Source organism: Accipiter gentilis, chromosome 28, assembly GCF_929443795.1.
Source record: "Accipiter gentilis chromosome 28, bAccGen1.1, whole genome shotgun sequence".
In the NCBI taxonomy this organism is placed as follows: Eukaryota; Metazoa; Chordata; class Aves; order Accipitriformes; family Accipitridae; genus Astur; species Astur gentilis.
The window spans coordinates 67,529-90,758 of record NC_064907.1 but is presented as its reverse complement, the minus strand read 5'-3'; the positions used below and the strand labels follow the sequence as shown (position 1 = coordinate 90,758).

At 44.7% G+C, this 23,230-nt stretch overlaps 2 protein-coding genes across 6 annotated transcripts in view; one reads left to right on the top strand and one right to left on the bottom strand.

The window, feature by feature from the left end:
• The window catches only part of CMTR1 (cap methyltransferase 1), a 45,520-nt gene extending 28,830 nt beyond the window's left edge, over positions 1-16,690 (top strand). For 4 of the 5 annotated variants that reach the window (XM_049830686.1, XM_049830688.1, XM_049830690.1 and 1 more), the window contains 15 exons: positions 1,381-1,499; positions 1,752-1,848; positions 3,064-3,196; positions 3,753-3,932; positions 4,344-4,400; positions 5,344-5,401; positions 6,040-6,108; positions 6,284-6,415; positions 6,924-7,046; positions 7,744-7,835; positions 8,468-8,536; positions 10,568-10,615; positions 11,196-11,308; positions 11,846-11,954; positions 13,728-16,690. In XM_049830686.1, the coding sequence (XP_049686643.1) occupies positions 1,381-1,499; positions 1,752-1,848; positions 3,064-3,196; positions 3,753-3,932; positions 4,344-4,400; positions 5,344-5,401; positions 6,040-6,108; positions 6,284-6,415; positions 6,924-7,046; positions 7,744-7,835; positions 8,468-8,536; positions 10,568-10,615; positions 11,196-11,308; positions 11,846-11,954; positions 13,728-13,860 (1,532 nt within the window). In that variant the 3' untranslated portion in view covers positions 13,861-16,690. Of the gene's footprint in view, positions 1-1,380; positions 1,500-1,751; positions 1,849-3,063; positions 3,197-3,752; positions 3,937-4,343; positions 4,401-5,343; positions 5,402-6,039; positions 6,109-6,283; positions 6,416-6,923; positions 7,047-7,743; positions 7,836-8,467; positions 8,537-10,567; positions 10,616-11,195; positions 11,309-11,845; positions 11,955-13,727 lie in introns of those variants that run through there. The other variant, XM_049830687.1, reaches the window with a different exon arrangement.
• Positions 16,691-16,792: 102 nt separating this feature from the next.
• Positions 16,793-21,524, bottom strand: CCDC167 (coiled-coil domain containing 167). The gene is made up of 2 exons (XM_049830696.1): positions 20,181-21,524; positions 16,793-17,995 (listed from the first exon to the last, which is right to left on the bottom strand). The coding sequence occupies exons 1-2, from the start codon at positions 20,254-20,256 to the stop codon at positions 17,892-17,894; spliced, it is 180 nt and encodes a 59-aa protein (XP_049686653.1). The 5' UTR covers positions 20,257-21,524; the 3' UTR covers positions 16,793-17,891.
• Between the last annotated feature and the right edge of the window lie 1,706 nt (positions 21,525-23,230).

Genomic DNA, 23,230 nt, shown 5'->3' with positions numbered 1-23,230 from the left:
TTGCTAGTGTTCCTGCTTCTTATTTCAGACTGTATAAAGGAAACTCGAGTGTGACCATCTTGTAGAGAAGAGGGTTTGCTTTTCTGTTGTTGTTGTGCCTTTTTTTTTCTTTTTTTTGTCCCCTTCCTCCACCACTGACTATTGTTGACTGCCACTTTTGACAGCTGACCATGAACTGTGAGAGAATGGTTAGCACTTCAGGATGAGATCTGTTAAAGAGAAGGTTCATGGCTAGGGCAGCAAGGCAGATAAACATATTGTTCTAACAGTTGCAGCATTTGGATCTTTATAACTCACTGCAAACTGGTTTTCTTATGGAGAGAAGGAGATACCTTGAGAAATGAATAGCCCAATGACTTTGATGCATTTTCTTGATGCCTTTCTGTCTGTTACACTATAGAGTCTAGTGAGATGTGTACAAACTCTCCTGTAGTGATGGGAAGGAAGTAGATTGCTGTGATACTTCTGTTGTGAAAAATGGTAACCAATTCTAGCGTCACTTCACTTACTGACAGGATGATTGATGAGGAATTTAGTTATCAAAGCACTATCATGCATCCTGATCTCTGCTGCTTTCTAGTCCTCCAGTTCAGTTAATAGAAGCTGTAGTTGCAGAAGATTTATAGGGACTAATGCCAAATAGAAGTTCAGGCTTCTTCAAAGCCAGAATTGGTGAGCTCTAGAATAGACCTTAGATTAGCTTTCTAAAACACCAACCTGGAGGACGATGTACCTCTCTTTAAAAAGAGCCATATGGGAAAACTGTACGAATATTCATGCACAAACACTATTTCCCTTTCCCTACTCTCTTTTTAAACTTGTTTGCAGAGGTTTTGGGGGGTTTCTTTTTTAAATTCCAAATTACATCGTGTTTGGAAATAGAGTATTGTGTTTCTTTGGAATGATTTGAATTCTTAGTAGAAGGTTGCCAATGCACAATGTAAATAATTATGCCTTGTCTGTAAAAACATGTTATTAACAGGTGAGCTGTGCAGTGAGATTGAACCTTACATTTTTAATAGGTTCAGCTATGTGTCATTCCTACTTGGATGAGAATATTATGTTATCATGTAGTCAGTTCTCATCTCGGGGAGGGCAGTGAATGATTTGTCTTTTGCTGAAGCTAATGTACAATTCATCATTTGAGCATGATTATTATACAGCTTTGTTTAGCTCTGACCACACAATCTGAATAATTTTGCTAAATTCACAAGCATCTCTGGGTAGTGAACAAGGGAGTGTTATTAATGCTTAGTTGCCTGTCAAGGTCTGTGTAATTTTTGACTAGATGTTGATTGAATACAATAGATCACCTGCACATACTGATCTTTTGTCTGTACTTGCAAACATGTTAGTAATTATTTCCTCTTTTCCCCTTAGGAGAGGGAGGGATTGATGGAGATGGAGATATCACTCGCCCAGAGAACATTACTGCTTTCCGGAATTTTGTTTTGGACAATACTGATCACAAGGGAGTGCATTTCTTAATGGCTGATGGGGTTGGTCCATTTCTTTTTCTTCCTGCACTAATGACCAAAACTGATACTTCAGTCTACATATAGTAGGATATTTTGGCATGTATCCATAGTTACAATGTGAAATTCTTCAAGGCTTGCCATTAAAATTCCTGGTGGCAGTGGTTTTTATCTTAAAGAAACAAATTATCATGATTGCATGATTTAGCTATACAAAATCCTTTGCTTGACCAACAGACTTGTGGAGATACTAATCATATGTAATATGCTTTGCAGGGTTTCTCAGTGGAGGGTCAGGAGAATCTGCAAGAAATCCTAAGCAAACAGCTCCTGCTTTGCCAGTTCCTTACAGCACTGTCCATTGTCCGGACAGGTATGTTTTATCCATTAATCTTCTTCCTCCTTCTCTAAGGTGTGGGTGGCATTGCAGAAGGATGCTCTACAATTTTTTATTCACATGCCATGAAGTCTGCTCTGCAGTGAGGCTAAGTTGCACAGAATTGAGTGTGTATGCATATATCCTGAGATGGTTGTCACAAAGCTAAGAGAACTGGTGCAAAAAAATAAGTTTATCTGTGTCTCTTGCTTTTAATTAAAAGCATGAGGTAAAATGCATTAGTTTAAAACTTTTACAATGTGTTGTGTTACGTAGCTGTCTTGGGCTAAGGTCACTAGTGTGATAACTGGAGAGCATATCTGATTTTTATGGCACTAGCTGGACCAACTGCTTCCTGACTATTCTAGCAGGCTGGTTGGAACAGAGTGCTGTTTATCCAGTTCATCCTTCCCTCAAACTTGTGGCTTTTCTCCTTTAAATCTGCCATCTCTGTGATAGAACAAGATGATATCTCGCATTGTCTTAGCTGTACCTCATTGTTGCCAAATGAAGGACATTACAGCTCTATCTGGTTTTGATGGCTCCTCTCTTCTCCTGAGTTTAGTTAGCATTTGGCAATAATTTATCTTGTGCCCTGTGTCTAGAAGTACCTGAGGCAATGATCTACTTAGCAGTAGTCTCAGATGTGATATGGTAAAAGGAGCAACCTTCTTTAAGTCTTTCCTGTCTGGGTAGACAATACCTCTGTAAGACTGACAGATTTTTGCTTGGGGAAATTGGGAATCTTGTTTGAAGGCAAGGGGCAACATAGACTCTTTTCATTCTAGGTGTCAAGTTACTCTGTTTAGGTAACATCTGTTAGTTTTCTCCTCCAGCCTGAGGTTTCTTGTTGCACGTATCAGAGCTCCTCTTCCATTGAGGCTTTTGCATAGCATGCTGCCATGCCATAGGGCACAGTTTGGACCTGGAAGGGGAAGATGAGGTGTGGATAAAAGGTTTGCTCATGAGAAGGCATGCATACAGATTTGATCCTGGTCAGGGAAATGCTTTTCTTTTAGCTGCAGAGATATGGGGAAGATGGTTCATGGAGCTCCATTGGCCCACTTCATGACTCTGTTTTAGATGCTGTTTAATTGCACAAAAACACTCTTACTAGTTCTACAGAAGAGAAGGTTATTGAGGTGCCTGTTATCTCCTTGTTTCCTTATAATCTGCTGGTATCAGTGTGCTCCCTCTCTTTTTTTTTTCCAGGAGGACATTTTGTCTGCAAAACCTTTGACCTGTTTACTCCATTCAGTGTGGGACTTGTTTATCTGCTGTATTGCTGCTTTGAGCGAGTGTGCATCTTTAAACCAGTGACAAGCCGCCCTGCTAACTCGGAGAGGTGAGATTCTTGAGCATGAGGGAGTACTAAAGAAACCCTGTCCTCTAAATACAGTGATAGATGGATTTGGGTAAGTCTAGTAGAAGCTCTGAGACCTGCCTCAATTGGTAACTGTCTTGGAGGAGGAAACATTTTAGATTCCTAGCAAATTATGATGTTTGACAAGGTAAAGATGATATTTGCCAAATTACCCTTTTGGGGAGAAAGCAGTGGAACTGAATATGTAACAAGTTCTGTTTTGCATGAAACAACTACAGTTCCAGTGAAGCTAGAGCATGTTTTGTATGTTATCATTGTACCTGTCAAGTTTAGCAGAATTGATTTACTACTTGAGGGAGATCTGTAGGGTTTATCAGTAGGGTTGAGTTTCTCAGTCTTTCCAGAGCATAGAAAATGTATAATGACTTTGTCATAGGTGAGATTGCACCTTCCTTAGGGATACCCAGGAGGAAAGAATTCCTGGGATTTGGGAAACTGTCCGATAATGGGAGTGTGGCAGCAAAGTTGGCTGTGTGGAAGAACTGAGCCCACATGATCTCTCTGCCTTGCTCTGCAGGTATGTGGTATGCAAAGGATTAAAGCTAGGGATTGATGACGTGCGGGACTATCTCTTCATGGTGAACATCAGACTCAACCAGCTGCGCAACTCTGATGTGGATGTGAATCTTGTTGTCCCATTAAATGTGATCAAAGGCGACCAGGATTTCTACGATTACATTGTCCAGTCCAATGAAAAGTGAGTGCCCATGGGCAATGAGGGCTGCTGGCTGTAGGCAGGTTAACCAACATAGCTTTCAGCTGTAGCTTCTTGCACTCATGGAGGTACTTGTTGATGCTGCTACACTGCTCTGCTTTTGCTCCCTGAGAGACTTAGCAGAGCAGAGGGACCCTGTGCAGAGAGAAGTGCTGTGTACTGTTAGTGACTGTTTAGCCTCTGAGTACTGTGTAGAAAAGAAAGGAGGCTACTGCCTGATTCTTTCCAATGGTCTTCCTGTCACTTTGAGTCATGTTGGCAATGATCCATCACTGCTCTGAAGATCAGACTGGCTTCCTCCTGTTGTCCCAGCACTCTTCCTTATTTTGAACAGTAGAACAATCTTGGTGATGATTAACTTGCTTCCTGACTGAAACTTGTCCTCTCTTTCAGCCACTGCAAAGTTCAGATAAAGGCACTAGCCAAAATTCGTGCCTTTGTTCAAGACACGTGAGTACATTCCTTAGGCTTTTGGTGAGGACTGAATTAACCTAATATAAATGAACTGCTTTGCCCTTTAATATGTTCTTGATTTGAGCTGGTACTTGGCATGGCCTTTGGAGCCAGGAAAGTGAATTTAGGTAGCTCAGTTTGTGTCTCTGCCTGAGTTATTTGCAGAAACGTGTGGGTGGCTGGAGGAGTCCTGATGGTCTGTTATCACCTGTCTTGCGAAGGCTTCCATGCATTGCATGATTTCCAATTACCATAAGTGGGCCTGCTTCTTAGCAGGAATGTAAGCAGAAAATTAACTCCCAGCTGATATGTTCAATTCTACAGTAACCATCTAAGTTGGGTGTTGTTCATAGCTCTTCATTTTCCAGGGGCAATTCAAAGCACCTAAGTTACATACCTAGATGTGAATTTCTTGCATAAAACTAAAGCCATTCCAATGTATAGCTGTTTCCCAGGCACGACTTTTCTGTTCAGGTGTCACTCGGAGACAATACATAGTAGAAAGTTGAGTGAGTCTGGTAGCCAGGAATTATCCAAGAGTTAATCCTAACATTGACACTGTTTTTTGTGTGGTCTTCACCAGATCTTCATTTCTATTTGTAAATAGGGCTATGTACCCAGCTCTTGTAGATTAGCATGAGTTCATACTAATACATAACTTATTGAAAATTTTGATGCCCAGTGGTACTTTAATGGGATGGAGTGGTGGTTTCTAATCAGTAGTGCAGACCATGAAACAAAGCTAAGCGCGGGGATTGGAGATGGGTAGAGGGTGAGGAGGGAAGGCAGCATCCTTGTTTGTCTAGCCTGTTGAGGAACAGCGCATGTTTGGCGTTCCCAAGCCAGACACTGAAAGATGCAAGTTTTTTAGGGCTGGGATACCTAATGCTGCAAGAGCAAGGAGGCTTCACCATCTTAACAGTCTGCCGTCTTTCTCTAGGACACTGATTGAGCCACGGCAGGCTGAAATCCGAAAGGAGTGTCTCCAGCTATGGGGGGTAAGTAAGCTGCCAAGCAGGGAGGTCGTGAAGGTGTCCTTGCTATGGTGAAACAAGAACAGAGCTGCAGTACAGATAAGACTTTCTAGCCAGAAGTTTAATACATTGTCTTGTGGGAAAGTTGGAGACTATTTCAAGCTGTTTATGTAAGCAAACAGGATGTTTCTGATTCATTGTGTGTGTGGCTTAACTGGGCAGGCTTCTTTGCTGCTGTTGAGAATATTTCATCATACACAGAGTGAACTCAGTACCTAGTTCCCAAGCAGCAGAGCTCTCCAGAAGGTCTTGTTTTAGGAGTCTGCATTTTCTCTTTCCTGAGCTTTTGATTGCAGTGTGGCCATAGATATGGCAGTCAGTTTCACGGGCTAATTGTGTGTCTTCCGTGAAACAGTATTTCATTGAAACATGCATGAAATCAAAGATTTAGCCTGAAACTTTCTGAAGTTGTCTGTTGTTTCCTGTGAGATGTGGTATGCCTACACTATATTTGCAAAACACGTGAGACCTTTTATTTGCCAGATAACCTCTCCAGCAAATAGAATCCCAAGAGCACAAGTTTCAGGGGGCAGGATGTTCTGTCCTGTATTGAAGCAAGGAAGGTTCCTATGAATATGTCAACTGTTTGGATTTGTTTTCAGATTCCTGATCAGGCTCGTGTTGCTCCTTCATCTTCAGATCCCAAGTCCAAGTTCTTTGAGCTGATCCAGGTGAGACTTTACCCAGGATCTTGTTCTGAGTCCTTTCATACAAATAGAACTTTTCCCCATAGGAATTAAGAGATTAAGAAGGTAGTCCCTGGATTATTGTTCTATGTAGAAGCTGCATTTACCTACCTGTTGATGTATTGTGTCTAATTTGCCTTTTTCATGCTTTGCTCTTTAGGGCACGGACATTGATACCTTCAGTTACAAACCTACTCCACTGAATTCCAGTACGCTGGAGAAAATTCGCCAAGTGTTAGATTACCGGTGTATGGTGTCTGGAAGTGAGCAGAAGTTCCTCTTGGGGCTAGGGGTAAGTGCTGAGAACGATCCAAGAGTTTTGCTGGTTCATTTCAATGCTACTATTCTGCCTTGCAGTTTCATCCCATCCTTTCCTGTCCTCAAAGACCAGAAAGGATCCCCATCAGCAGTCCCTGAGCCTGAAAGAAGATATTTTATGTTTCTTTCTCCTGACTTCACTGCTTTTCATACTAATTAACTCTGTTTTTTGTAATCGCAGCCTACATAGCGACCTGTACTTTTACTAGTGTCTCTGATTATCTTCACGGTCCTTTTAAAGGTGTTCTATTTCTGGGTTTTTGTGCAGGTATGAAAAGTCACTGGCAGATTAGAATCAGTGTTTTTGTTCCTTTGCTGTAGAGATTAAGGTTCTTCCTTAAAACTACTGACAAAGAAACTGCCCGTGACAGCCTAGGACAAAAAGACTCTCTGAGGGCTGCTCTACAGTTAGTCAGAGGTCTCTCCTCCACCCCTGCCCTCGCGAAGCTTTGGCTGAATCTGACTCTGCCTTTTACACGCAGAAATCACAGATCTACACCTGGGATGGTCGCCAGTCAGATCGATGGACAAAGCTGGATTTGAAAACTGAGCTGCCACGAGATACCCTTCTCTCTGTGGAGATTGTTCATGAACTGAAAGGAGAGGTAGGAGGCTATTCTTTCCCTTACCAAGTGGCTGCAAATATAATGAGAAGTTACGTCTATTCTCTGCAGAATAAGTGTTCCATCTGTGCCAGGTGCAAGTTTTTTTGTATATGATCTTCCGAGAAACTATTTTGGATTAAGTTCCTTCTTTCTGTCCAGTGCTAGAGATATGTGCTTTTAACATTATTTTGAAAACACTTTGGAGTTGACATGCTGCTGTTGTCCTACGTGCAGCAGCAGATGACATTGACAACATGACTTAATATGTTCTGTGGCTCTTTGGGTATATAACTGCTCAGTAGTGATTGTAGGCCTTGGGGAAAAGATTCTCATGGTATAGTCACAGTGTAAGGTATTGCTGCCTGGGAGTTTCCCTGTCCTCTGGTACCTCAGATGATGATGCTGCAGTGCATTGAGCTTGTGCTGTGGTTCCTGATATGGCACAGAGAGCTGGTGATGGCAGCTGTGGTCCTGCCCTCTCTCCCTCCCCTGAGACAGAACTGTGTAGTTAAGATACACCAGTTCTTGGAGGATGGCACGTTACTGTACAATGGGCAACAGGGAACTTGTGTGCTTCTAATATCTGGAAAGGTGCTTTCCTGCTAGAAGAGGATGATGTCCTGGCAAAAAATGGGCTATAAATTACAGCTGAAATAGCAACAGTCTGAATAGTAAGTCTCTGTATTGCCTTCCCTAGGGGAAAGCCCAGCGAAAAATCAGTGCCATCCACATCCTTGATGTCTTGGTGCTCAACGGCAATGATGTTCGAAAGCAGCATTTCAACCAGAGGTATGTAGAATCTGGAGAAGCTTCTTTCTTGTACATGAGTAGGAGTGACTGGGAAGCAGCATTCATGCTAAAAGCAGAATGCTGAGCACAGGGAGACAAGTGCATTCAGCTGAAACACTGCTATAAAGATGAACTGTGAATGAACCTGCTGTGAAGTGAAGTGCCTGTAGTCTTTTCCAACTGTACCTTCTCTGTCTATGAGGGCAGGTCTAGCTTCTTTCTTAGTCTGGGGTGAGCCAGGCACAGTCTGGGTAAACAGCATCCTGGGAACATGAATGAGCATAGGTGGTAACTGGCTGAGGGAGAAGGAACGAGCCCCTCTGTTTCCTTCCTAAGGAACATGAAGTCTCTACTAGTCCTACTTTCCTGCTGATACATCAATATGTTCAGCAGCATGTGGGCTTGTAGAGGAAGCTGTGGAGACCTGTTCCTAATGGGTAATAGCCAGTATCACTGGGCACTGAACTGGGAGGGCAGGGTGAAAAAAGTCTTGCTTAGTACCCATTTGGCTAGCAGTGGAGGCAGTCTGCATGTACTGAAGTGTCTAATCAGTTATTCTGCTGAAACTGTTACCTACCTGCTCTGCCAAAGATCTCACTAAATTGCTGGATTCTCCTTCCATTTTCATTCAGGATTCAGCTGGCGGAGAAGTTTGTCAAAGCTGTTTCTAAACCTAGCCGGCCAGATATGAACCCTATCCGGTGAGTGACAACTCCTTCCCTCAGCCTGGCGTGCTTTGGTTTCAGTGTGTGTGTGTGATGAATATAAGGAGCTGAAGGAGAGTTAAATTTCAAGCTGAAATTCACAGTTCTGTTATGTTCAATAGAAAGAGGCTAAAAGCCCTTTAAATATCTAAGAGGAAGGTTGATAGTGGAGAAGTTGTGCCCTCCTTTCACATATCAGTCATGTTTTCATCATAGGTGGATTGGCTGATGTTGATTTCAAATATATGCTATAGTAGGTCTAATACCCAGTTACCTTAATCGTTGCAAAGACTTCTACGTCCTTGTCTGCCCTGAAGAGATAGCAGCAGTACAGAGATGCTGACTGTTAGTAGATAAACGAAGTGCTGACCAGCATCTACAGTCTCCAAATGGTTAACCTGAGGAGAAGGCTTTAGTTACAATCCCAAGAAAGTTCCTGACAAGTGGCTTCAGCTTTGGTTGCCTCCTGATGTTCCATTTCATTAAATCTGCTACAGTGGAGCACAAGAGCATCATTGTGCTAGGTATCAGATAGGTATTGTAGACAAAACAGCTTCTGTTTCAGAAGCTAGAAGTGGTATGATATTGTGAGAGAAGCCGGAGGAAGGGAAAGATGATGTTCTCCTTGGTGGCTTAATGAAAGATAATGAGTGGTATCTCAATTAAACTCGAGACAAACAGGTAGTTGCAGTAACTGGAGGAGCTCAGAATATTGGGGAGGGCTGAAGGAGAGCTGTAGAGATGGGTTACAGAGCAGTGTCCTGGTTTCAGCTGGGATAGAGTTAATTGTCTTCCTAGTAGCTGGTACAGTGCTATGTTTTGAGTTCAGTATGCAAAGAACCTTGGTAATGCTGATGTTTTCGGTTGTTGCTAAGTAATGTTTAGTCTAAAGTCAAGGATTTTTCAGCTTCTCATGCCCAGCCAGTGAGAAAGCTGGAGGGACACAAGAAGTTGGCACAGGACACAGCCAGGGCAGTGACCCAAACTGGCCAATGGGGTATTCCATACCATGTGACATCATGCCCAGTATAGAAACTGGGGAGAGTGGGGGCGGGGGGATCACCGCTTGGGGACTAACTGGGTGTCGATTGGCAGGTGGTGAGCAATTGCACTGTGCATAATTTGTATATTCCAATCCTTCTATTATTACTGGTGTCATCTTATTAGTGCTATCATTATTATTATTAGTTTCTTCTTTTCTGTTCTATTAAACCGTTCTTATCTCAACCCAGGAGTTTTACTTCTTTTTCCCGATTTTCTCCCCCATCCCACTGTGCGGGGGGGGAGTGAGTGAGCAGCTGCGTTGTGCTTAGTTGCTGGCTGCAGCTAAACCACAACAAGCGGTCCTTTGCTCCTGTGAAAAGGTGTTCAAACTGTGCTCTTTGAAGCCTGATGCTTGTGGCAGTGTGTGGGAAATGGGTGGCTGGGGTGTCAGATCAGAGGCAGTGCTTTTGAAACTTTCCAATTCTCTTTCTGTGTCTCGGAACAAGAAAAAAAAAAAAGCAGTTTGACATAATGATAAGAAATATGACTTCAAATCATGTTTACTGATTTAAAAAAAAAAAAAGAAAAAAGCTCTTTTTACCCCAGGGTAACTAATGAGTTTGTGGTGTCGCTGAGGTTAACAATGGTGAAGATCAGGCAGTTTTGAGGCCAGTATGCTGAGGCCAGAACCTCCCTGGGGCTGACCTTGGTGAATTTATCTCATGGGAAAACAAAAGTAGCTGACTTTCATTGTTCTTCCTCTTCTGTATACTCAGCCTGAGGTAAAAATGCACAGCTTCCTTAGCAGGGAGGATGCTTGTATGCTGGTTACAGCAACCCAGCCATGAGCATGCAGGTGTCGGGTTTTCTCAAGCCAGTAGAAAAAAGGCACCGGAGCATAAGACTAAGAAGGGTGACCCTCAGTCATGCCTGACCACCTCATGCTGTACAAAATGAACTGTTTGGCTGCTTGCTGTGGCTGGGACAGAAAAAGAGGGCACTTCAAATTTTTTTTTAAATTACATTTTTGTTTTTTCCCCCCAGAGTGAAGGAAGTGTACAGATTGGAGGAAATGGAGAAGATATTTGTGAGGTAAGTGACCGGCACAAATGAGAGACTTCAGGGCCCATTGAGGTTATCAGCCACCAACACACAGGGATGGGAGGGATGTGCTGATCTATGCTTGAGGAGTCCTGGAGAAAGAGCTGCTAGAGCTTGTGCAGCTGGTGGCTGTTGTTTCTGAGGTGCTGCAGACTCAGAGCATCATCCTACTGAGTTCTAATTCCGTAGATACGGTCAATTCACTTTACGACAGTAGGAGTAGCAACAGTGCTTGAGTTTGTGTGCAGAAGTGTCAGTGGCTTGAAAGATGAAGAGTTCATACTTGAAATGGGAACACCATTTGGATTAAGTGTGGTAGATCATCACAGATCCTTCATTGCAACACTTGATTTGCTACCTGCTTCTAGACAGCTCTGGCTGGTTTCTCTAGCCATGTGTAGGAGGCAAGAGACTGAATTCTCCAGGATGTGATGATTTTATCCTGTCGCGTGATGCTGTCAGTTTTTACTGTGACACCCTGGAGAGGGTGTGTAGGTGGCACATTGTGTGCCAAGAGAGTGGTAAAGGAAGAAACAGGGAATCTCTATCACCGTCTTCTCTCAACATTTAGGTTAGAGATGAAAATCATCAAGAGTTCAGGGGGAATACCCCGGCTATCCTACACTGGCCGAGATGACCGGCACTTTGTGCCCACAGGACTCTACATCGTACGGACCGTGAATGGTAGGAAGATAGAGTCCCTGCTCTTGTTTAACTTTTCTTTGTATCTTCAAATAAAAAGTATTGACCAGGCTTGTTTCTGGTGTAATTTGATAAAAAATGGTGGGAGTATTCCAGTGGCTGGAGACTAACTGTTTGCATGTAGCTTGGGTTTGAATAAGATTTAGGGTATTTATATGATAGGTTTTTCTGTTGTGGGTTGATTAGCTATTATGTGGGTAATTCCATTTATTTACATGACTGAGGGCTTTCTTTTTTAATGAGATTGTAATTTTTCATCAAGAAGATACTTTTCATAGTACATGGAAATACCCTATTTGGAATGTCAACTTTTAAATGCAGGGAGAAGGGAGTTTTCTCAGTGAATAGAGAAAAGCTTGGGAAGCAGGTCTTCTTGGGGGAGGGAAGGAAAAAGGAGTAAGAGAAGGATCACAATTATTCTTACAGATTCCTCCTCCCTGTTTGCACTATATGTGTATTTATACTGTGCTTTTTTCCCCCTTTCCGTTTTCTATCTGATCCCTGTGACTCTTCTGCAAGATCCCTGGACAATGGCATACAGCAAAAACTCCAAGAGGAAATTCTTCTTCAACAAAATGACGAAGAAAGCGACATACGACCTCCCTTCTGAATCCATCGCACCCTTTCAGTGAGTACAAGCCAGAGCTGAGGCTATGGAAGCATAGCTGTGTGCGAGTTTATGTGTGTGTGTCTGGGTGTTTGGAAGGGAGTTCCAAGTGTGCTGTGCTATGTTCTTGCAGTCGTTATCCGTGCAAGCGCAGCTTGGTCACCAGCAGGGTGTGCTGCAGAAGCTGGGACCTCCTCAGACTTTCAGGAAACTGCTGATCTGGATTAGTGGATTTTGCAATTAATTGCTATGAATGACACACATCATTCAACTTTGTTCCCCTGTCTGCAGCAGAGTACAAGTTACTGTACCTCCTTGCACACAGGGAAATGGAAACTGAGCCCAGCAACTGCAATTTGCTGCATCTCTGTATTTTAAGATGCTTGGTTGGAAGTTGCTAATTTAAAACAAATCCTAGTTCATTTAGTCCAGGCCCTGGAATAAGCTGTTGGTAGCTGGGAGCTGTTTAAGGACAGAGTGAGAGAGAAAAGCAGCAGCTCTTTGGGAAAGGATGGAGTGGCTTGTCATTAACACTGTGGCTGCTGAACCCCATCTGTATCTATTGAGTACTTTGCTAAGGCCATGTCTTAAGTACAGCAAATCCTCAGTCTGTGTGACACCTCAGGGCTCATATGTAGATGTACTGCACACCCTACCTTCAGACAGTCTCAAGAGATGCTGTCTACCTAGATGCCTAGTCAGGACTGTGCCTCTTGAGTGAGAGCTTGGTATGAAATAAGGCTCCTGATTTTCTCACTTTGAATCTCCTTACTTACCTTACAGCAATGCTCTTAAGAATCCTTAAGTTTTCCTTAACCAGCTAAATGGAAGAACGGGCTTAAAAAGCAGAGGCATACGATGCTTTTTCCCTCCATGTGTCAGGATGGGGTTAGTTCTGCTTATGCACTCTGAAGTAGGCCAGCATGAACCTGCATGAATGGCTGAGGAGGTGGAAGGAGCACTTGTGTGGGACTCCAGAAGGGATGTGTTGTGGTTAGTGAGTACTAATGTCTATAATTAGCCATTGACATGTGCTCTTGTTGCTGTGCTAGTACTGCTTTGTTAGAACAGTAGCACTAAATAAGCTATGAATATTAAGTGTGAGTAATTGTAGAAAACTAAAGGCTGCTATGTCTGCAGTAATTAGCAGCTCTGTTTTCATTATGGCTTGGACTGTGTTGATGCAGTGAGGGAGGGCTGTGCTTGATGGATGGAGTGAGAGATGGCATTGTAGGACCAGAACTCTCAGCAGCCAAGTGGAGCTCAGTTATTTCACACGAGGCGAAAGAGCGGATGATCCTAGCCACTTTTCTACAATGTGAAGTGCTGTTTGTTTGCAAAGCTCCATAGGACAGCTATTAGTGAGTCTAGTAGGTTTGTGGTGAGTGATTAGATAGCTGCATGCTGCTGCTGGCAGACTTTCTAAATTCTTCATTAAGGCCTTTCCATTGCCTTGAAATGACAGTTTCATCCTCTCAAAAACTTGGAGGGAGGTAAGTTTTTCCCTAATGACCTGTCTCCTTCCAGCTGAACTGAATGTTGAGTGAAGCTAGAATCAACAAGTTTGTTTCCATGGAAATCTCTTAGGCTTGCAAGTTTCTGTACCTTAAGGGCTGTAGAGTTTATAACATGAATGAATGCACTGGTCTTTTTCTAAGACACCGCTTAGATAGAATATCTCTGTGTGACTCCCATTGCAAGGGCAGCTGTCTGTAGTGCTCTTTGTGGCTAGGATGACAGTGTTTTCCTTCCCTTTTCTTGCCAAACTAATCTTGCTCTCCTCTCTACCCACAGCATCTGCCATTACAGCCGCCTCTTCTGGGAGTGGGGGGAAGGTGTCAAAGTGCACGACTCTCAGAAAAGGCAAGATCCAGAGAAGCTATCAAAGGAGGACGTCCTGTCTTTCATCCAAGCGCACTACCCCTAACCCTGCTGTCTTGAGGGGTGCAGGGGGTGCTGAGCCCAGCTTGGATTCTTCAAGGACTGATGAGACTGGGGAGACTCCACAACTTCTATCCTGGTCTTCTCCAGAACTGATTTCCTGGAGGTGATTGAACCAGGACGTGGTATGCAGAAGGCACAGGATGATGCTGTACCCTGGCAGTGTATATAAGAGCACGGCCCAGGTAGTGCCTGCTGCTGGAGTACCCATGGTGACTCCTGGAGCCAAGGCCTAGTGCCCTTTTGTCCTGACCTACTGCATGCATGAGGCCAAGGGGCTGGCAGCTTTCTTTGCTCCTGTTCAAACGTTCAGCGAGGTTTGTGGAGCTCTGTGTGCCAGAACTTTCCAGGCTTGTGCTTCCCTGGCACTGTGGGAAGGAGCGGAGATGTCTTGGTGGCAAAGCTGGGCAACAGCACATTGAAGCAGCCCTGCATCATTCTGGCAGCTATCTCTTTGGCCTTCCCAAAGGCCTACACTACCCAGTGGAGGGCATTAACTCATTGGGGAATGCTAGCTTTGGGACGCAAGTATGTATTCTTGTTGGTGTCTCCAACACTTCTGCTTATCAAGGCACTTGGCTGGCCACTGGCAATTCCTATGTGATGGTATCCTGTTGGACAAAGGCCAACACAGGTGATGAGTAGAGTTCCTGGCACAGATATGATGTGCTTAGTGCCAGGTATTCCTCAGACCCTTAGAAGCTGGCTGCTGACAAGGATTTCCCCTCTCTAGGTCAGTGACTGATCCTGAGCCAACAGCCGGGGTTAACTTGTGAATGTGTCTATGCCTCAGGGTGGAATGCAGATGCAGGAGGGAAGACACAGGAAGGTTGGGATGCTCGAGGTCTTTGAAGGAAATGATGGGAACATCTGACTTCATTAAAAAACCCAGGGCTTTGGTGAAAAGAGATCTTGACTTTGACCATGTTGGTTAATCAGAAGAAATCCTGTCCCCTGACTGTGCCCACTGGAAAGGTTACCAGATTTTCCTTTTTAAATGTCAGAGTGGGCTTTGAAACCCTCTGTCTCATTTGGCCCTGGAACTGCATCTGGGGTGAAGGCACAGAGCTGTGAAACTCTCAGCATGATATTTGTGTGTCAACAGATTTTTCCATGCACTTCTGTGCTGGGCTCAAAGTTGTCTTCTGTTGCATGTTTTACTTTCACTTCTGGTTTCCATGGCACTTTTGCCAGGTCTTCCACATAAATCAGAAGATAACACACAGTTGACTGCTTTTGGCCAAGCAGCAAAATTGCCCTTTTTTTAAAACTGTTTTTGTTGTTCTTGGCTTGTTTTTAAACACAGATTGGCAGTAGGGAGGAAACTGATTTAGGGGTTGTCTGAACTGTGCCTTAAAGAAAGCTATAGTTCTAGAATCTATAGCAGTTGTTTAGATTGTTTCTTTCTCTTCACGCCGGTATGCATGATTTGAACAAACTTTATGTAGCAAGACATGGAAGTTTTCACTTGTAGGTGCATGGGTGCCCTGCACCCCACCTGAAGAAGCCAGAACAAGGATGACATGTTGTAGAAGTCCCACCCTCCACCCTCTAAGGCCCAGCATCATGTGTAGGTTTTGTGCTCATTCTCAGCACGCAGTTGAATGTCATCCTACAGGTAGGCTGTGCTCTCTGCGCTTGGAGCACTTCCATGTCTTCACAAGCAATTTGTCTCCACATACCCGTGTATTAATTCTTTACAATTTGGTACAAATTAACTTAGCAGCTGCAACTCCTTGAACCAGAGAAAACTATATGCAGGCTTGATCACTGCAGAACCACACCCCTGCCTAAAGGAGCAGCACAGAAGTTGGCATGGTCTGTTGGTCAATAGAAACTGGGAAAGAAAAGGCTTAGGAGCGGATGTGAGGTTAGCTTACAAGTAGGTAGCCCTGAATATTGTGCAGGGGAGCTATTCTATTTCTTCTCAAGCTCTGACCAAAAGTAAAGTGGGTCAAAGCTGTTTTTTCCATATTGGTGATTATTAGCCCCCAGACAGAGTTAGGTCTACCAAAGCAATTGAAGAACTGCATGCTGATAATGCATCCTCTTGGTGACCTGTAGGCTCCTTCTGCTCCCAAACATTGGTAAAACATGTATGAAAGAAATGGTGGTCCTTCCCCCCTGCAAGGAACGAGAGGCCTGTCACTGGCAGTTTTATTTTGGCAAAGGCACTTCCATGAGGGATGAGGAGGAATCTCTCCCAGTAGGCAATAAAGAACTTCCCAACTGTGTGCTTTTCAGGCTTGTGTGCAGCTGGCTTTTTAAATCAACCACTAATTTGAGTTCCGGTGCTTCTTTGGACTGCCTTGAAGCTCTTCCAATGCCAGCAAAGCATGCTGCTCCCTTTGCCAGGCTCCTTTGCTAATTGCTGTGTCCTCCAGTCAGGGCTTTGGTCTCCTGCAGGCTGGCAGATAGAAGGGTGACTAGGAAGTATGCTAGGGTGAGCGTAGGCCTCTGAGGGTGCAAAAAGACCTGGTTAGCCTGCAGGCTAGCTTTTATGAACAGATACTTTCTGTTTACCCAGTTGCCTCCAGCTCCTGATTTTAATTTGCTTTTATTTTTATTTTTGATGCACTGAACCTTGATTCTGAATCCCCCTTCAAGAAGGCAAGCATAAGCCACCATGCTACTTGCTTCCCTGTTGCAGGGTAAACAGGGAGTATGTTGGGAAGGGGGGGTGAGGAAGGTCTTGCTGAAGGGAATGTTTATGTACATTAATTGCACAATGTATTGTTACTTGGCTGCGTATCATTTTGTGTTGACTTCTCTGCTTTCATTGTCTCTATTACCAATACAGCCTCTTTAGTTCACAACAGTGTTTGTTTATTTTGCTTCCCACAAAATGCTGGCCCATAGTGTGTCTTAGTGTGGAGAGAGAGAAATAACCTTACACAGTTAAATTTTCAAGGCAGTCCCCTTTTAAAGGTTTTCCTGGCAAGTTAGAGCACACTGAGGGCTACCTAGTGTATGTCACTGCACAGAATGAGCAGGGACTACAGGAGACAGTCTCCAGCACTGCTCTGCAGCATCCTAGGCTGCTTTTTCACTCAAAGGAAGCAAACACTCAGGTAGATTTCCAGGCTACAACAGACCAATAACCCACTGCTGAGACCTCGCTGACCAAGTATGTTAAGTGCTTAACCCAGTCTAGGCTTACTGTGGTGCAATGTGTGCCAGCAGTGACATGGTAGGATGAGAATAAAGTAGTGGCTGGGAAACATGTTACAAAACAGGAAAAAAAGAAAACCAGGAAGTTACAAAGGTCAAATTATTTTATTTAAAGCCTTGCAGAGGCACTTCCATCCCTGGGAATTGATAGTAAATTCTCTTCTGCAAGTGTTGATTCTCAGAGGCACAAAATAGCGACCAAGCTCTGATGTGCTGGAGGGGTAGGTAGATCTTCTCAAAGCCCAAGCACTCAGATCTCAAGTTGGATGGTAACTGCTTGCAGAAAAAGAGATACCTACCTCTCATCTGTTTTTTGTAGAGGTAGGATTCCTTTGGTGCTGTAAGTCAGTGTGGAGGAGTAAGCATCTTTGTTTAGCCCAGCTCTGGGAACACGTGGAGTCTTTAGGTCACAATACCCTTTGATTCAAAGAGCTTGGTGTCCTTTCAGCTTATGGCTGAGTCACAGCAACCAAGGTGGTGGCCTGTATTCTGACTGGGCTAGGCAGAGAACACTTGTCTGCAGCCATAGAGGTCCTCTTCAAAAGGGAGAATGTATTGCTTTCCTGCATATTGGCTGGATGGTCTTGACTGCATATTGGGTAAGACAGCACCTTAAGCTCTGCTTGACCCTATTTCCAATTGCAAGTGTGCTGTTATTTCCGGTTTGTCTTCTGTCCCCCTCAATTCTCAAAGAAAAAGCTTCCCTACAATGAGGCTTGGAAAGGATAAACAAGAACAGCAATTTGAAATGCTGATCCTCACCCTTAGGGGAGGCACAGTGGTGAGAGGCGGAAGAGCTCCTTGCAGGATAGTCATTTGCTCAGCAAGGAGAATTCTTGAGTGCAATCACATTGTCCAGCAGGCGTAAATAAGAGCAATCGGCAACCCCATGGCCACAGCAAGGGCAGCATTCTTGCGGTTTTCCTTATGAAGCATGCTCAGTTCTTTCTCTGGGAAACAAACAAAAGCCTTGCCTGTGAATGTCTTGAAGCTACATCTCCTTTCAAAACTGTCTTAAAAGCACAATGCTACCTTGGCCATGAGCAAATCTTTTGGGATCAGTATGCAAAGCTGCCAATTACAAGATGTGCTGAACAGGAAGTAAACTAGCAGGAACCCTTTCATTTGCTAACTCTCATCCTGTCAATCTCAGTAGCTGTGCTTGGAAATACTTCAGTGCCAGACCAGTTCCTGTTTGCAAATGACCTTGTTCTAGGACCTTACTAAGGACAGAATGGGTCATTAGAATAATTGCTTGTTCCCTAAGAGAATGAAGAACACGGAGGTTAGAGAGCTATTTCTACTATCTTCTAGACATAACAGCCTGATACCTTTTGCTAGTGCTTAGATTTACTTAAATACAACTGTGGCTACCTTTTAATGTTGGCAGAATCTGTGTTTCCGTGTGCTGCAGGATGAGTGTGGAACAGGTCTGAGCCTGGACAGTCATTCTGTTGGAGTCTGCAGCTTTTTAGAGACAGGTCTCTTTCTCTGGCCCTGGTTTTCAAAAGAAGAAACATGGATGCAGAGAGGAGGAAGTGGCTACCAAAATTACGGAGTCCTACTGATGTCCGTTTCTGTTCCATTTGCTTTACTGAAGATGAGAGCCCCATTCTTGCTAGTTCTGTTCCACAGGACTTTGCTGGATGGTATAGGCAAGAAGCAAGGCCTACAGCATTACACATTGCATGGCCAAACAGTAATAGTTATTCTGCAGGGCAAAGTTGGGTGCAGACTGTCTCCAGAGCTAGACTGCTCTTGCTGCTGAATTCAGCTGCAGTGACTGCATAGGTTACTGCCTCTAGTTTGCACTAGCAGCCTCCAGCAGGAATGCCCTGGTGCTGCAGGTTTCCAAACTGCTGCTGGTATCAAAAGAGGCTTTTAGCTGTTCTTTCTGCCCCCATTCTTCACATAGTACAAGCATTCTCATGCAACCACAGAGCAAACTGCTTGAATCTGCAAGGCTACAGAGGAGGTGGTAGGGGCAAGAGGTCACATAACCTCAAGCACAGCACTGCCAGCTTAAGCGGATGAAAGCAATGCCATTGTCAGAAACTGCAGTTCATGGCCTCAAGTGTCAGCTGGAATAAGCAGAGATTTAATCAGAAACCACAGCAGTGATCCAAAAAGACTGTGTGCACAAGCACTGTCTGTTCTGTTAGAGGAGAAGCAGCCATCACCATTAGGTGAGGCTGTTGGTGCTGTCTGAGCAGGCTGTCAGATTGCTCTGTTGATGCTAGCAGCATTAGCTGACTGCTTGTAAAAGGGTGGCAGTGACATGCAGAGTCTTATGCCTCTGCTGTCTCTAGTGGTAGGCCCTTAGGGAACTGCTTTGGATCTGTTTAAAGCAACTGTTAGTCTTCTGGAAACAGTCCTTTAAATGAGCTAAAATTACAAATTTGCTGGCCATACCCCAGCATTCAACTCTCCAGGCCTAAAAGAACACTTGTGCTTCTTTCCCTTGTGTGAGCTCTGGTGCTTGCACTGCTGCAGAGTGCTGTTAAACAGTTAACACACTGATCAACACCAGGAGCCTGAGACAGGCAAAGCAGCATCCCTAGTGGAATGAAACTGCTGTCGAAGGTGTGGTAGCTGAGAGGGACTCATTTAAACTGTCTACAGCAGGACTTGCATCAAGGAAAGACCCTGGCTCTCTGGAATTGCAGGTAGCACATCAGTGAAGCCCTGTGCTTGTGTACTGAACAGCCCCAGAAACTGACGTAGCGAGAACCTTCCCCAAGGAAGGTATACTTTGCTACACTCCAGACAGCACTTGCCAGCTTGCTTAGCAAGCCTCTATTAAAAAAGAAAAAAAAAAAAAAGAGGGAGGGATGTTAAAAGCCACTCAAGTCAATCTATTGGTTAAGATTATCTAAGACTGGTAATTTGGGGTATGTGAAAGAGGAATCTTTCCCCCCTCATTAGCTGATGCTTTTCCCCCTATGATAGCACAGCTCGAGCAGGAGGCTAGACTCCTATAATAATATGATGACTAGGTTTCCCTCAGTCTAGCTCCCCTTGGTTGAACCTAAATCCAAACGCAGAAGTCAGAGGTGGCAGGAGCTTGAAGATGAAGCTCAGCTGCAGCACTGATCCCATCCAGCCCAGAGGGACCATTTTTAATGAAGCTCTTGCCATAGTTGTCCGCTTTGGTCATTAGGAAGTTTCTCTCTCTCTCCAGTGACTTTCTGTAATGAGAAGAGGAATTCATTACCACACAGCCTATTTCTTTGCTTATATGAGGGAAGAGAGACTGTCCCACTGCAGGGGATATCTGCTTACAGAATGAGCACCTCACCCTGTACTGTGGAGAGGTGACAGTTTAAAAATGCCCAGCTGTGCAAGAGAAGAGATGCAGCAGTTTTAGATTATTTTTTCCTTCCCCCAAACTGCCTCATATCTCTCCTTTCAGGACAGTGTCAGTGTATGCAAGCAGGCTAGAAAGGGGTCTGTGTGTGAGAGCCCCCTACTCTGTTCCCCAAGGTGGGGTAGGAAGTTCTCCCACAGCTACAGGATGGGGCAGGGCCCCTACATGCTCTCTGCAGGATGCTGCCCCTCCAGCACATGTGGCTCAGTGCTGGGATGCTAATTCTTCTCACCAATTGATGCTGGGATCCCTTTGTCAGAGGTATCCAATTTACATAAATTGGTCAACTCAAGGAAACAAGCTGAATCCAAACTCAGTAACATGTTAAACAACCTGTTATTAGACTGAAGACTCAGGATAATAACAATAAAGAGTAAGTCAGGCCAGCCCAGCCCTTGTCTTGCACTGCATGAGATGATTAATTAATACACAGTTTAAAATACAAAAGCAAAACAAATTGCCTGAAAGCAGCAGCATTTCCATTATGGCAGTGAGGACATGGTCACTCCTTTCAGACTGTGCATATAAATAAACATACACTAACAAATTATCTCCTGGTTCAGAGCAGACAGAGAAGGCAGTAAGTGTAACAAAGTTTGTTGTTTCCCTTGGGGCAGAGCAAGAACCTGTAGGAGGAAAGAGATCCAAATCTATGTGTACAGCTAGTTAAGTAAGGGGTGGCAAGAAAGCAAGCTATGTCAGAGCAGCAGCAGAAGAAACAGCTCTTTAAAGGCAACTGGGGAAAGGCAATGTGGAGTGCAGCCAGGAGGAAGTGAGAAGACAGATTTATCAACGTGACTGAGCTGCTGCTTAGAAACTTGCCTTGTGAATACATTCAACAAAAGAGGCTATGAGAATAAGACATGAAGAAACCATGACAACTGAACTTCAAAATGGGAAAGCAGAGCTCTCCTTTGTGTACTGGTCACTGAAACAATAATTTTGATCATGGTAACTTCCTTCCCAGTTTTTCAAATGGTCTGGATTAGGGGAACAGAATTTCTGTTTCCATCTCCATACAAACTGTAAAATTCAGAAAAGGCCCCAGGAATCCCTATTCCTTATTCTTTGCTCTACGCCCTATATTTCAGAGAGAAGTCATACAGATATTTTCCATCCAGTCAAGTTACCCCAACTGTAGGTTTGGTTGTACCAGATAAAGAATACAGATAGTCAACATAAGAATAATTTAGGCCTAGAATAGGACAGTTCAGATGAGGAGCTAGAGAGATGAGGGACAGGAGGACGCAAGACCCTGTCCAAATATGCATGGGGATATAAAATCCCAGGAAAGGTCAGCAGGGGCAGAAAGAGAGAAAGAATGGAAAGGAGGAACAAAAGAGTTAAGCTGAGGCTGCTAAGTATCAGGGTGTCAGTGAAGACAAGCAAGAGCTTTCAGGGCAGGCACCTTCCTAGTGGGAGAAGGACCAGGACGTTTGCCTTTTCGAAAAGAGGCTCTGCCTAGAACGAGCGCTGGGAGATACTGAGTCACTAAGAAAGCAGAGAACCCCAGTGCTGTTGTGCCTGTGGATAGGGCTCCAAGTGAACATGAAGACCAGCAAGAGCTTACAGGGCTGGCACCTTCCTTGTGGGAGGAGCCAGACGTTTGCCTTCTCAGAAAGAGGCTCTGCCGAGAACGAGCACCGTGAGAGGTGCCGTCTTTGGGAAAGCAGAAAACCCCACTGCTGTTGTGCCTGTGGATAGGCTGCACGGGGACGGTGAAGACCAGCAAGAGCTTTCAGGGCTGGCACCTTCCTTGTGGGACAAGGAAAGAGATGTTTCTCTTTCCGGAAGACGCTCTGCCGAGAACGAGCGCTGTGAGATGCTGAGTCTCTGGGAAAGGAGAAAATCCCACTGCTGTTGTGCGTGTGGATAGGCTGCACAGGATGGTGAAGACCAGCAAGAGCTTTCAGGGCTGGCACCTTCCTTGTGGGAGAAGGAGCGGGACTTTACCCTTTTCAGAAAGAGACTTTGCCTAGAACGAGCGCCATGAGATACGACGACTGTGGGTAAGCAGAGATGCTGAGTGCTGTTGTGCCTGTGGATAGGCTGCACGGGGACAGTGAAGACCAGCAAGAGCTTTCAGGGCTGGCACCTTCCTTGTGGGAGAAGGAACCATTCGTTTCCCTCTCCGGAATGACGCTGTGCCGAGAATGAGCGACATGAGATGCTGAGTCTTTGGGAAAGCAGAGAACCACTATGCCATTGTGCCTGTCGATAGGCTGCACGGAGACGGTGAAGACCAGGAAGAGCTTTCAGGGCTGGCATCTTCCTTGTGGGAGGAGGAGCTGGATGTTTGCCTTTTCGGAAAGAGGCTCTGCCGAGAAGGAGCGCCATGAGATGCTGAGTCTCAGGGAAAGCACAGATGCCCAATGCTTTTGTGCCTGTGGATAGGGCGCCAAGTCAAGTTGAAGACGAGGAAGAGCTTTCAGGGCTATCGCCTTCCTTGTGGGAGAAGGATCCGGACGTTTGTCTTTTCGGAAAGAGGCTGTGCCTAGAATGACCGCCGTGAGATTCTGAGTCTCTGGGAAAGCACAGATTCCCAGTGATGTTGTGCCTGTGGATAGGGCGCCAAGTCAACTTGAAGACGACGAAGACCTTTCAGGGCTGTCGCCTTCCTTGTGGGAGAAGGATGCGAACGTTTGTCTTTTCAGAAAGAGCCTCTGCCGAGAACGAGCACCGTGAAATGCTGTCTCTGGGAAAGCACAGATCCCCAGTGATGTTGTGCGTGTCGATAGGTTGCAGGGAACGGTGAAGACCAGCAAGAGCTTTCAGGGCTGGCACCTTCCTTGTGGGAGAAGGAGCCAGACGTTTCCCT

What these genes read in the sequence shown, in the direction of transcription:
- CCDC167 (XM_049830696.1), bottom strand. Translation starts at nt 20,256, where the DNA reads ATGAATTCCTCTTCTCATTACAGAAAGTCACTGGAGAGAGAGAGAAAC. An exon ending in GACCAAAGCGGACAACTATG is followed by an intron (nt 17,996 to 20,180) that starts GCAAGAGCTTCA and finishes TTTGTTTCCCAG; the next exon opens with AGAAAGAACTGAGCATGCTT.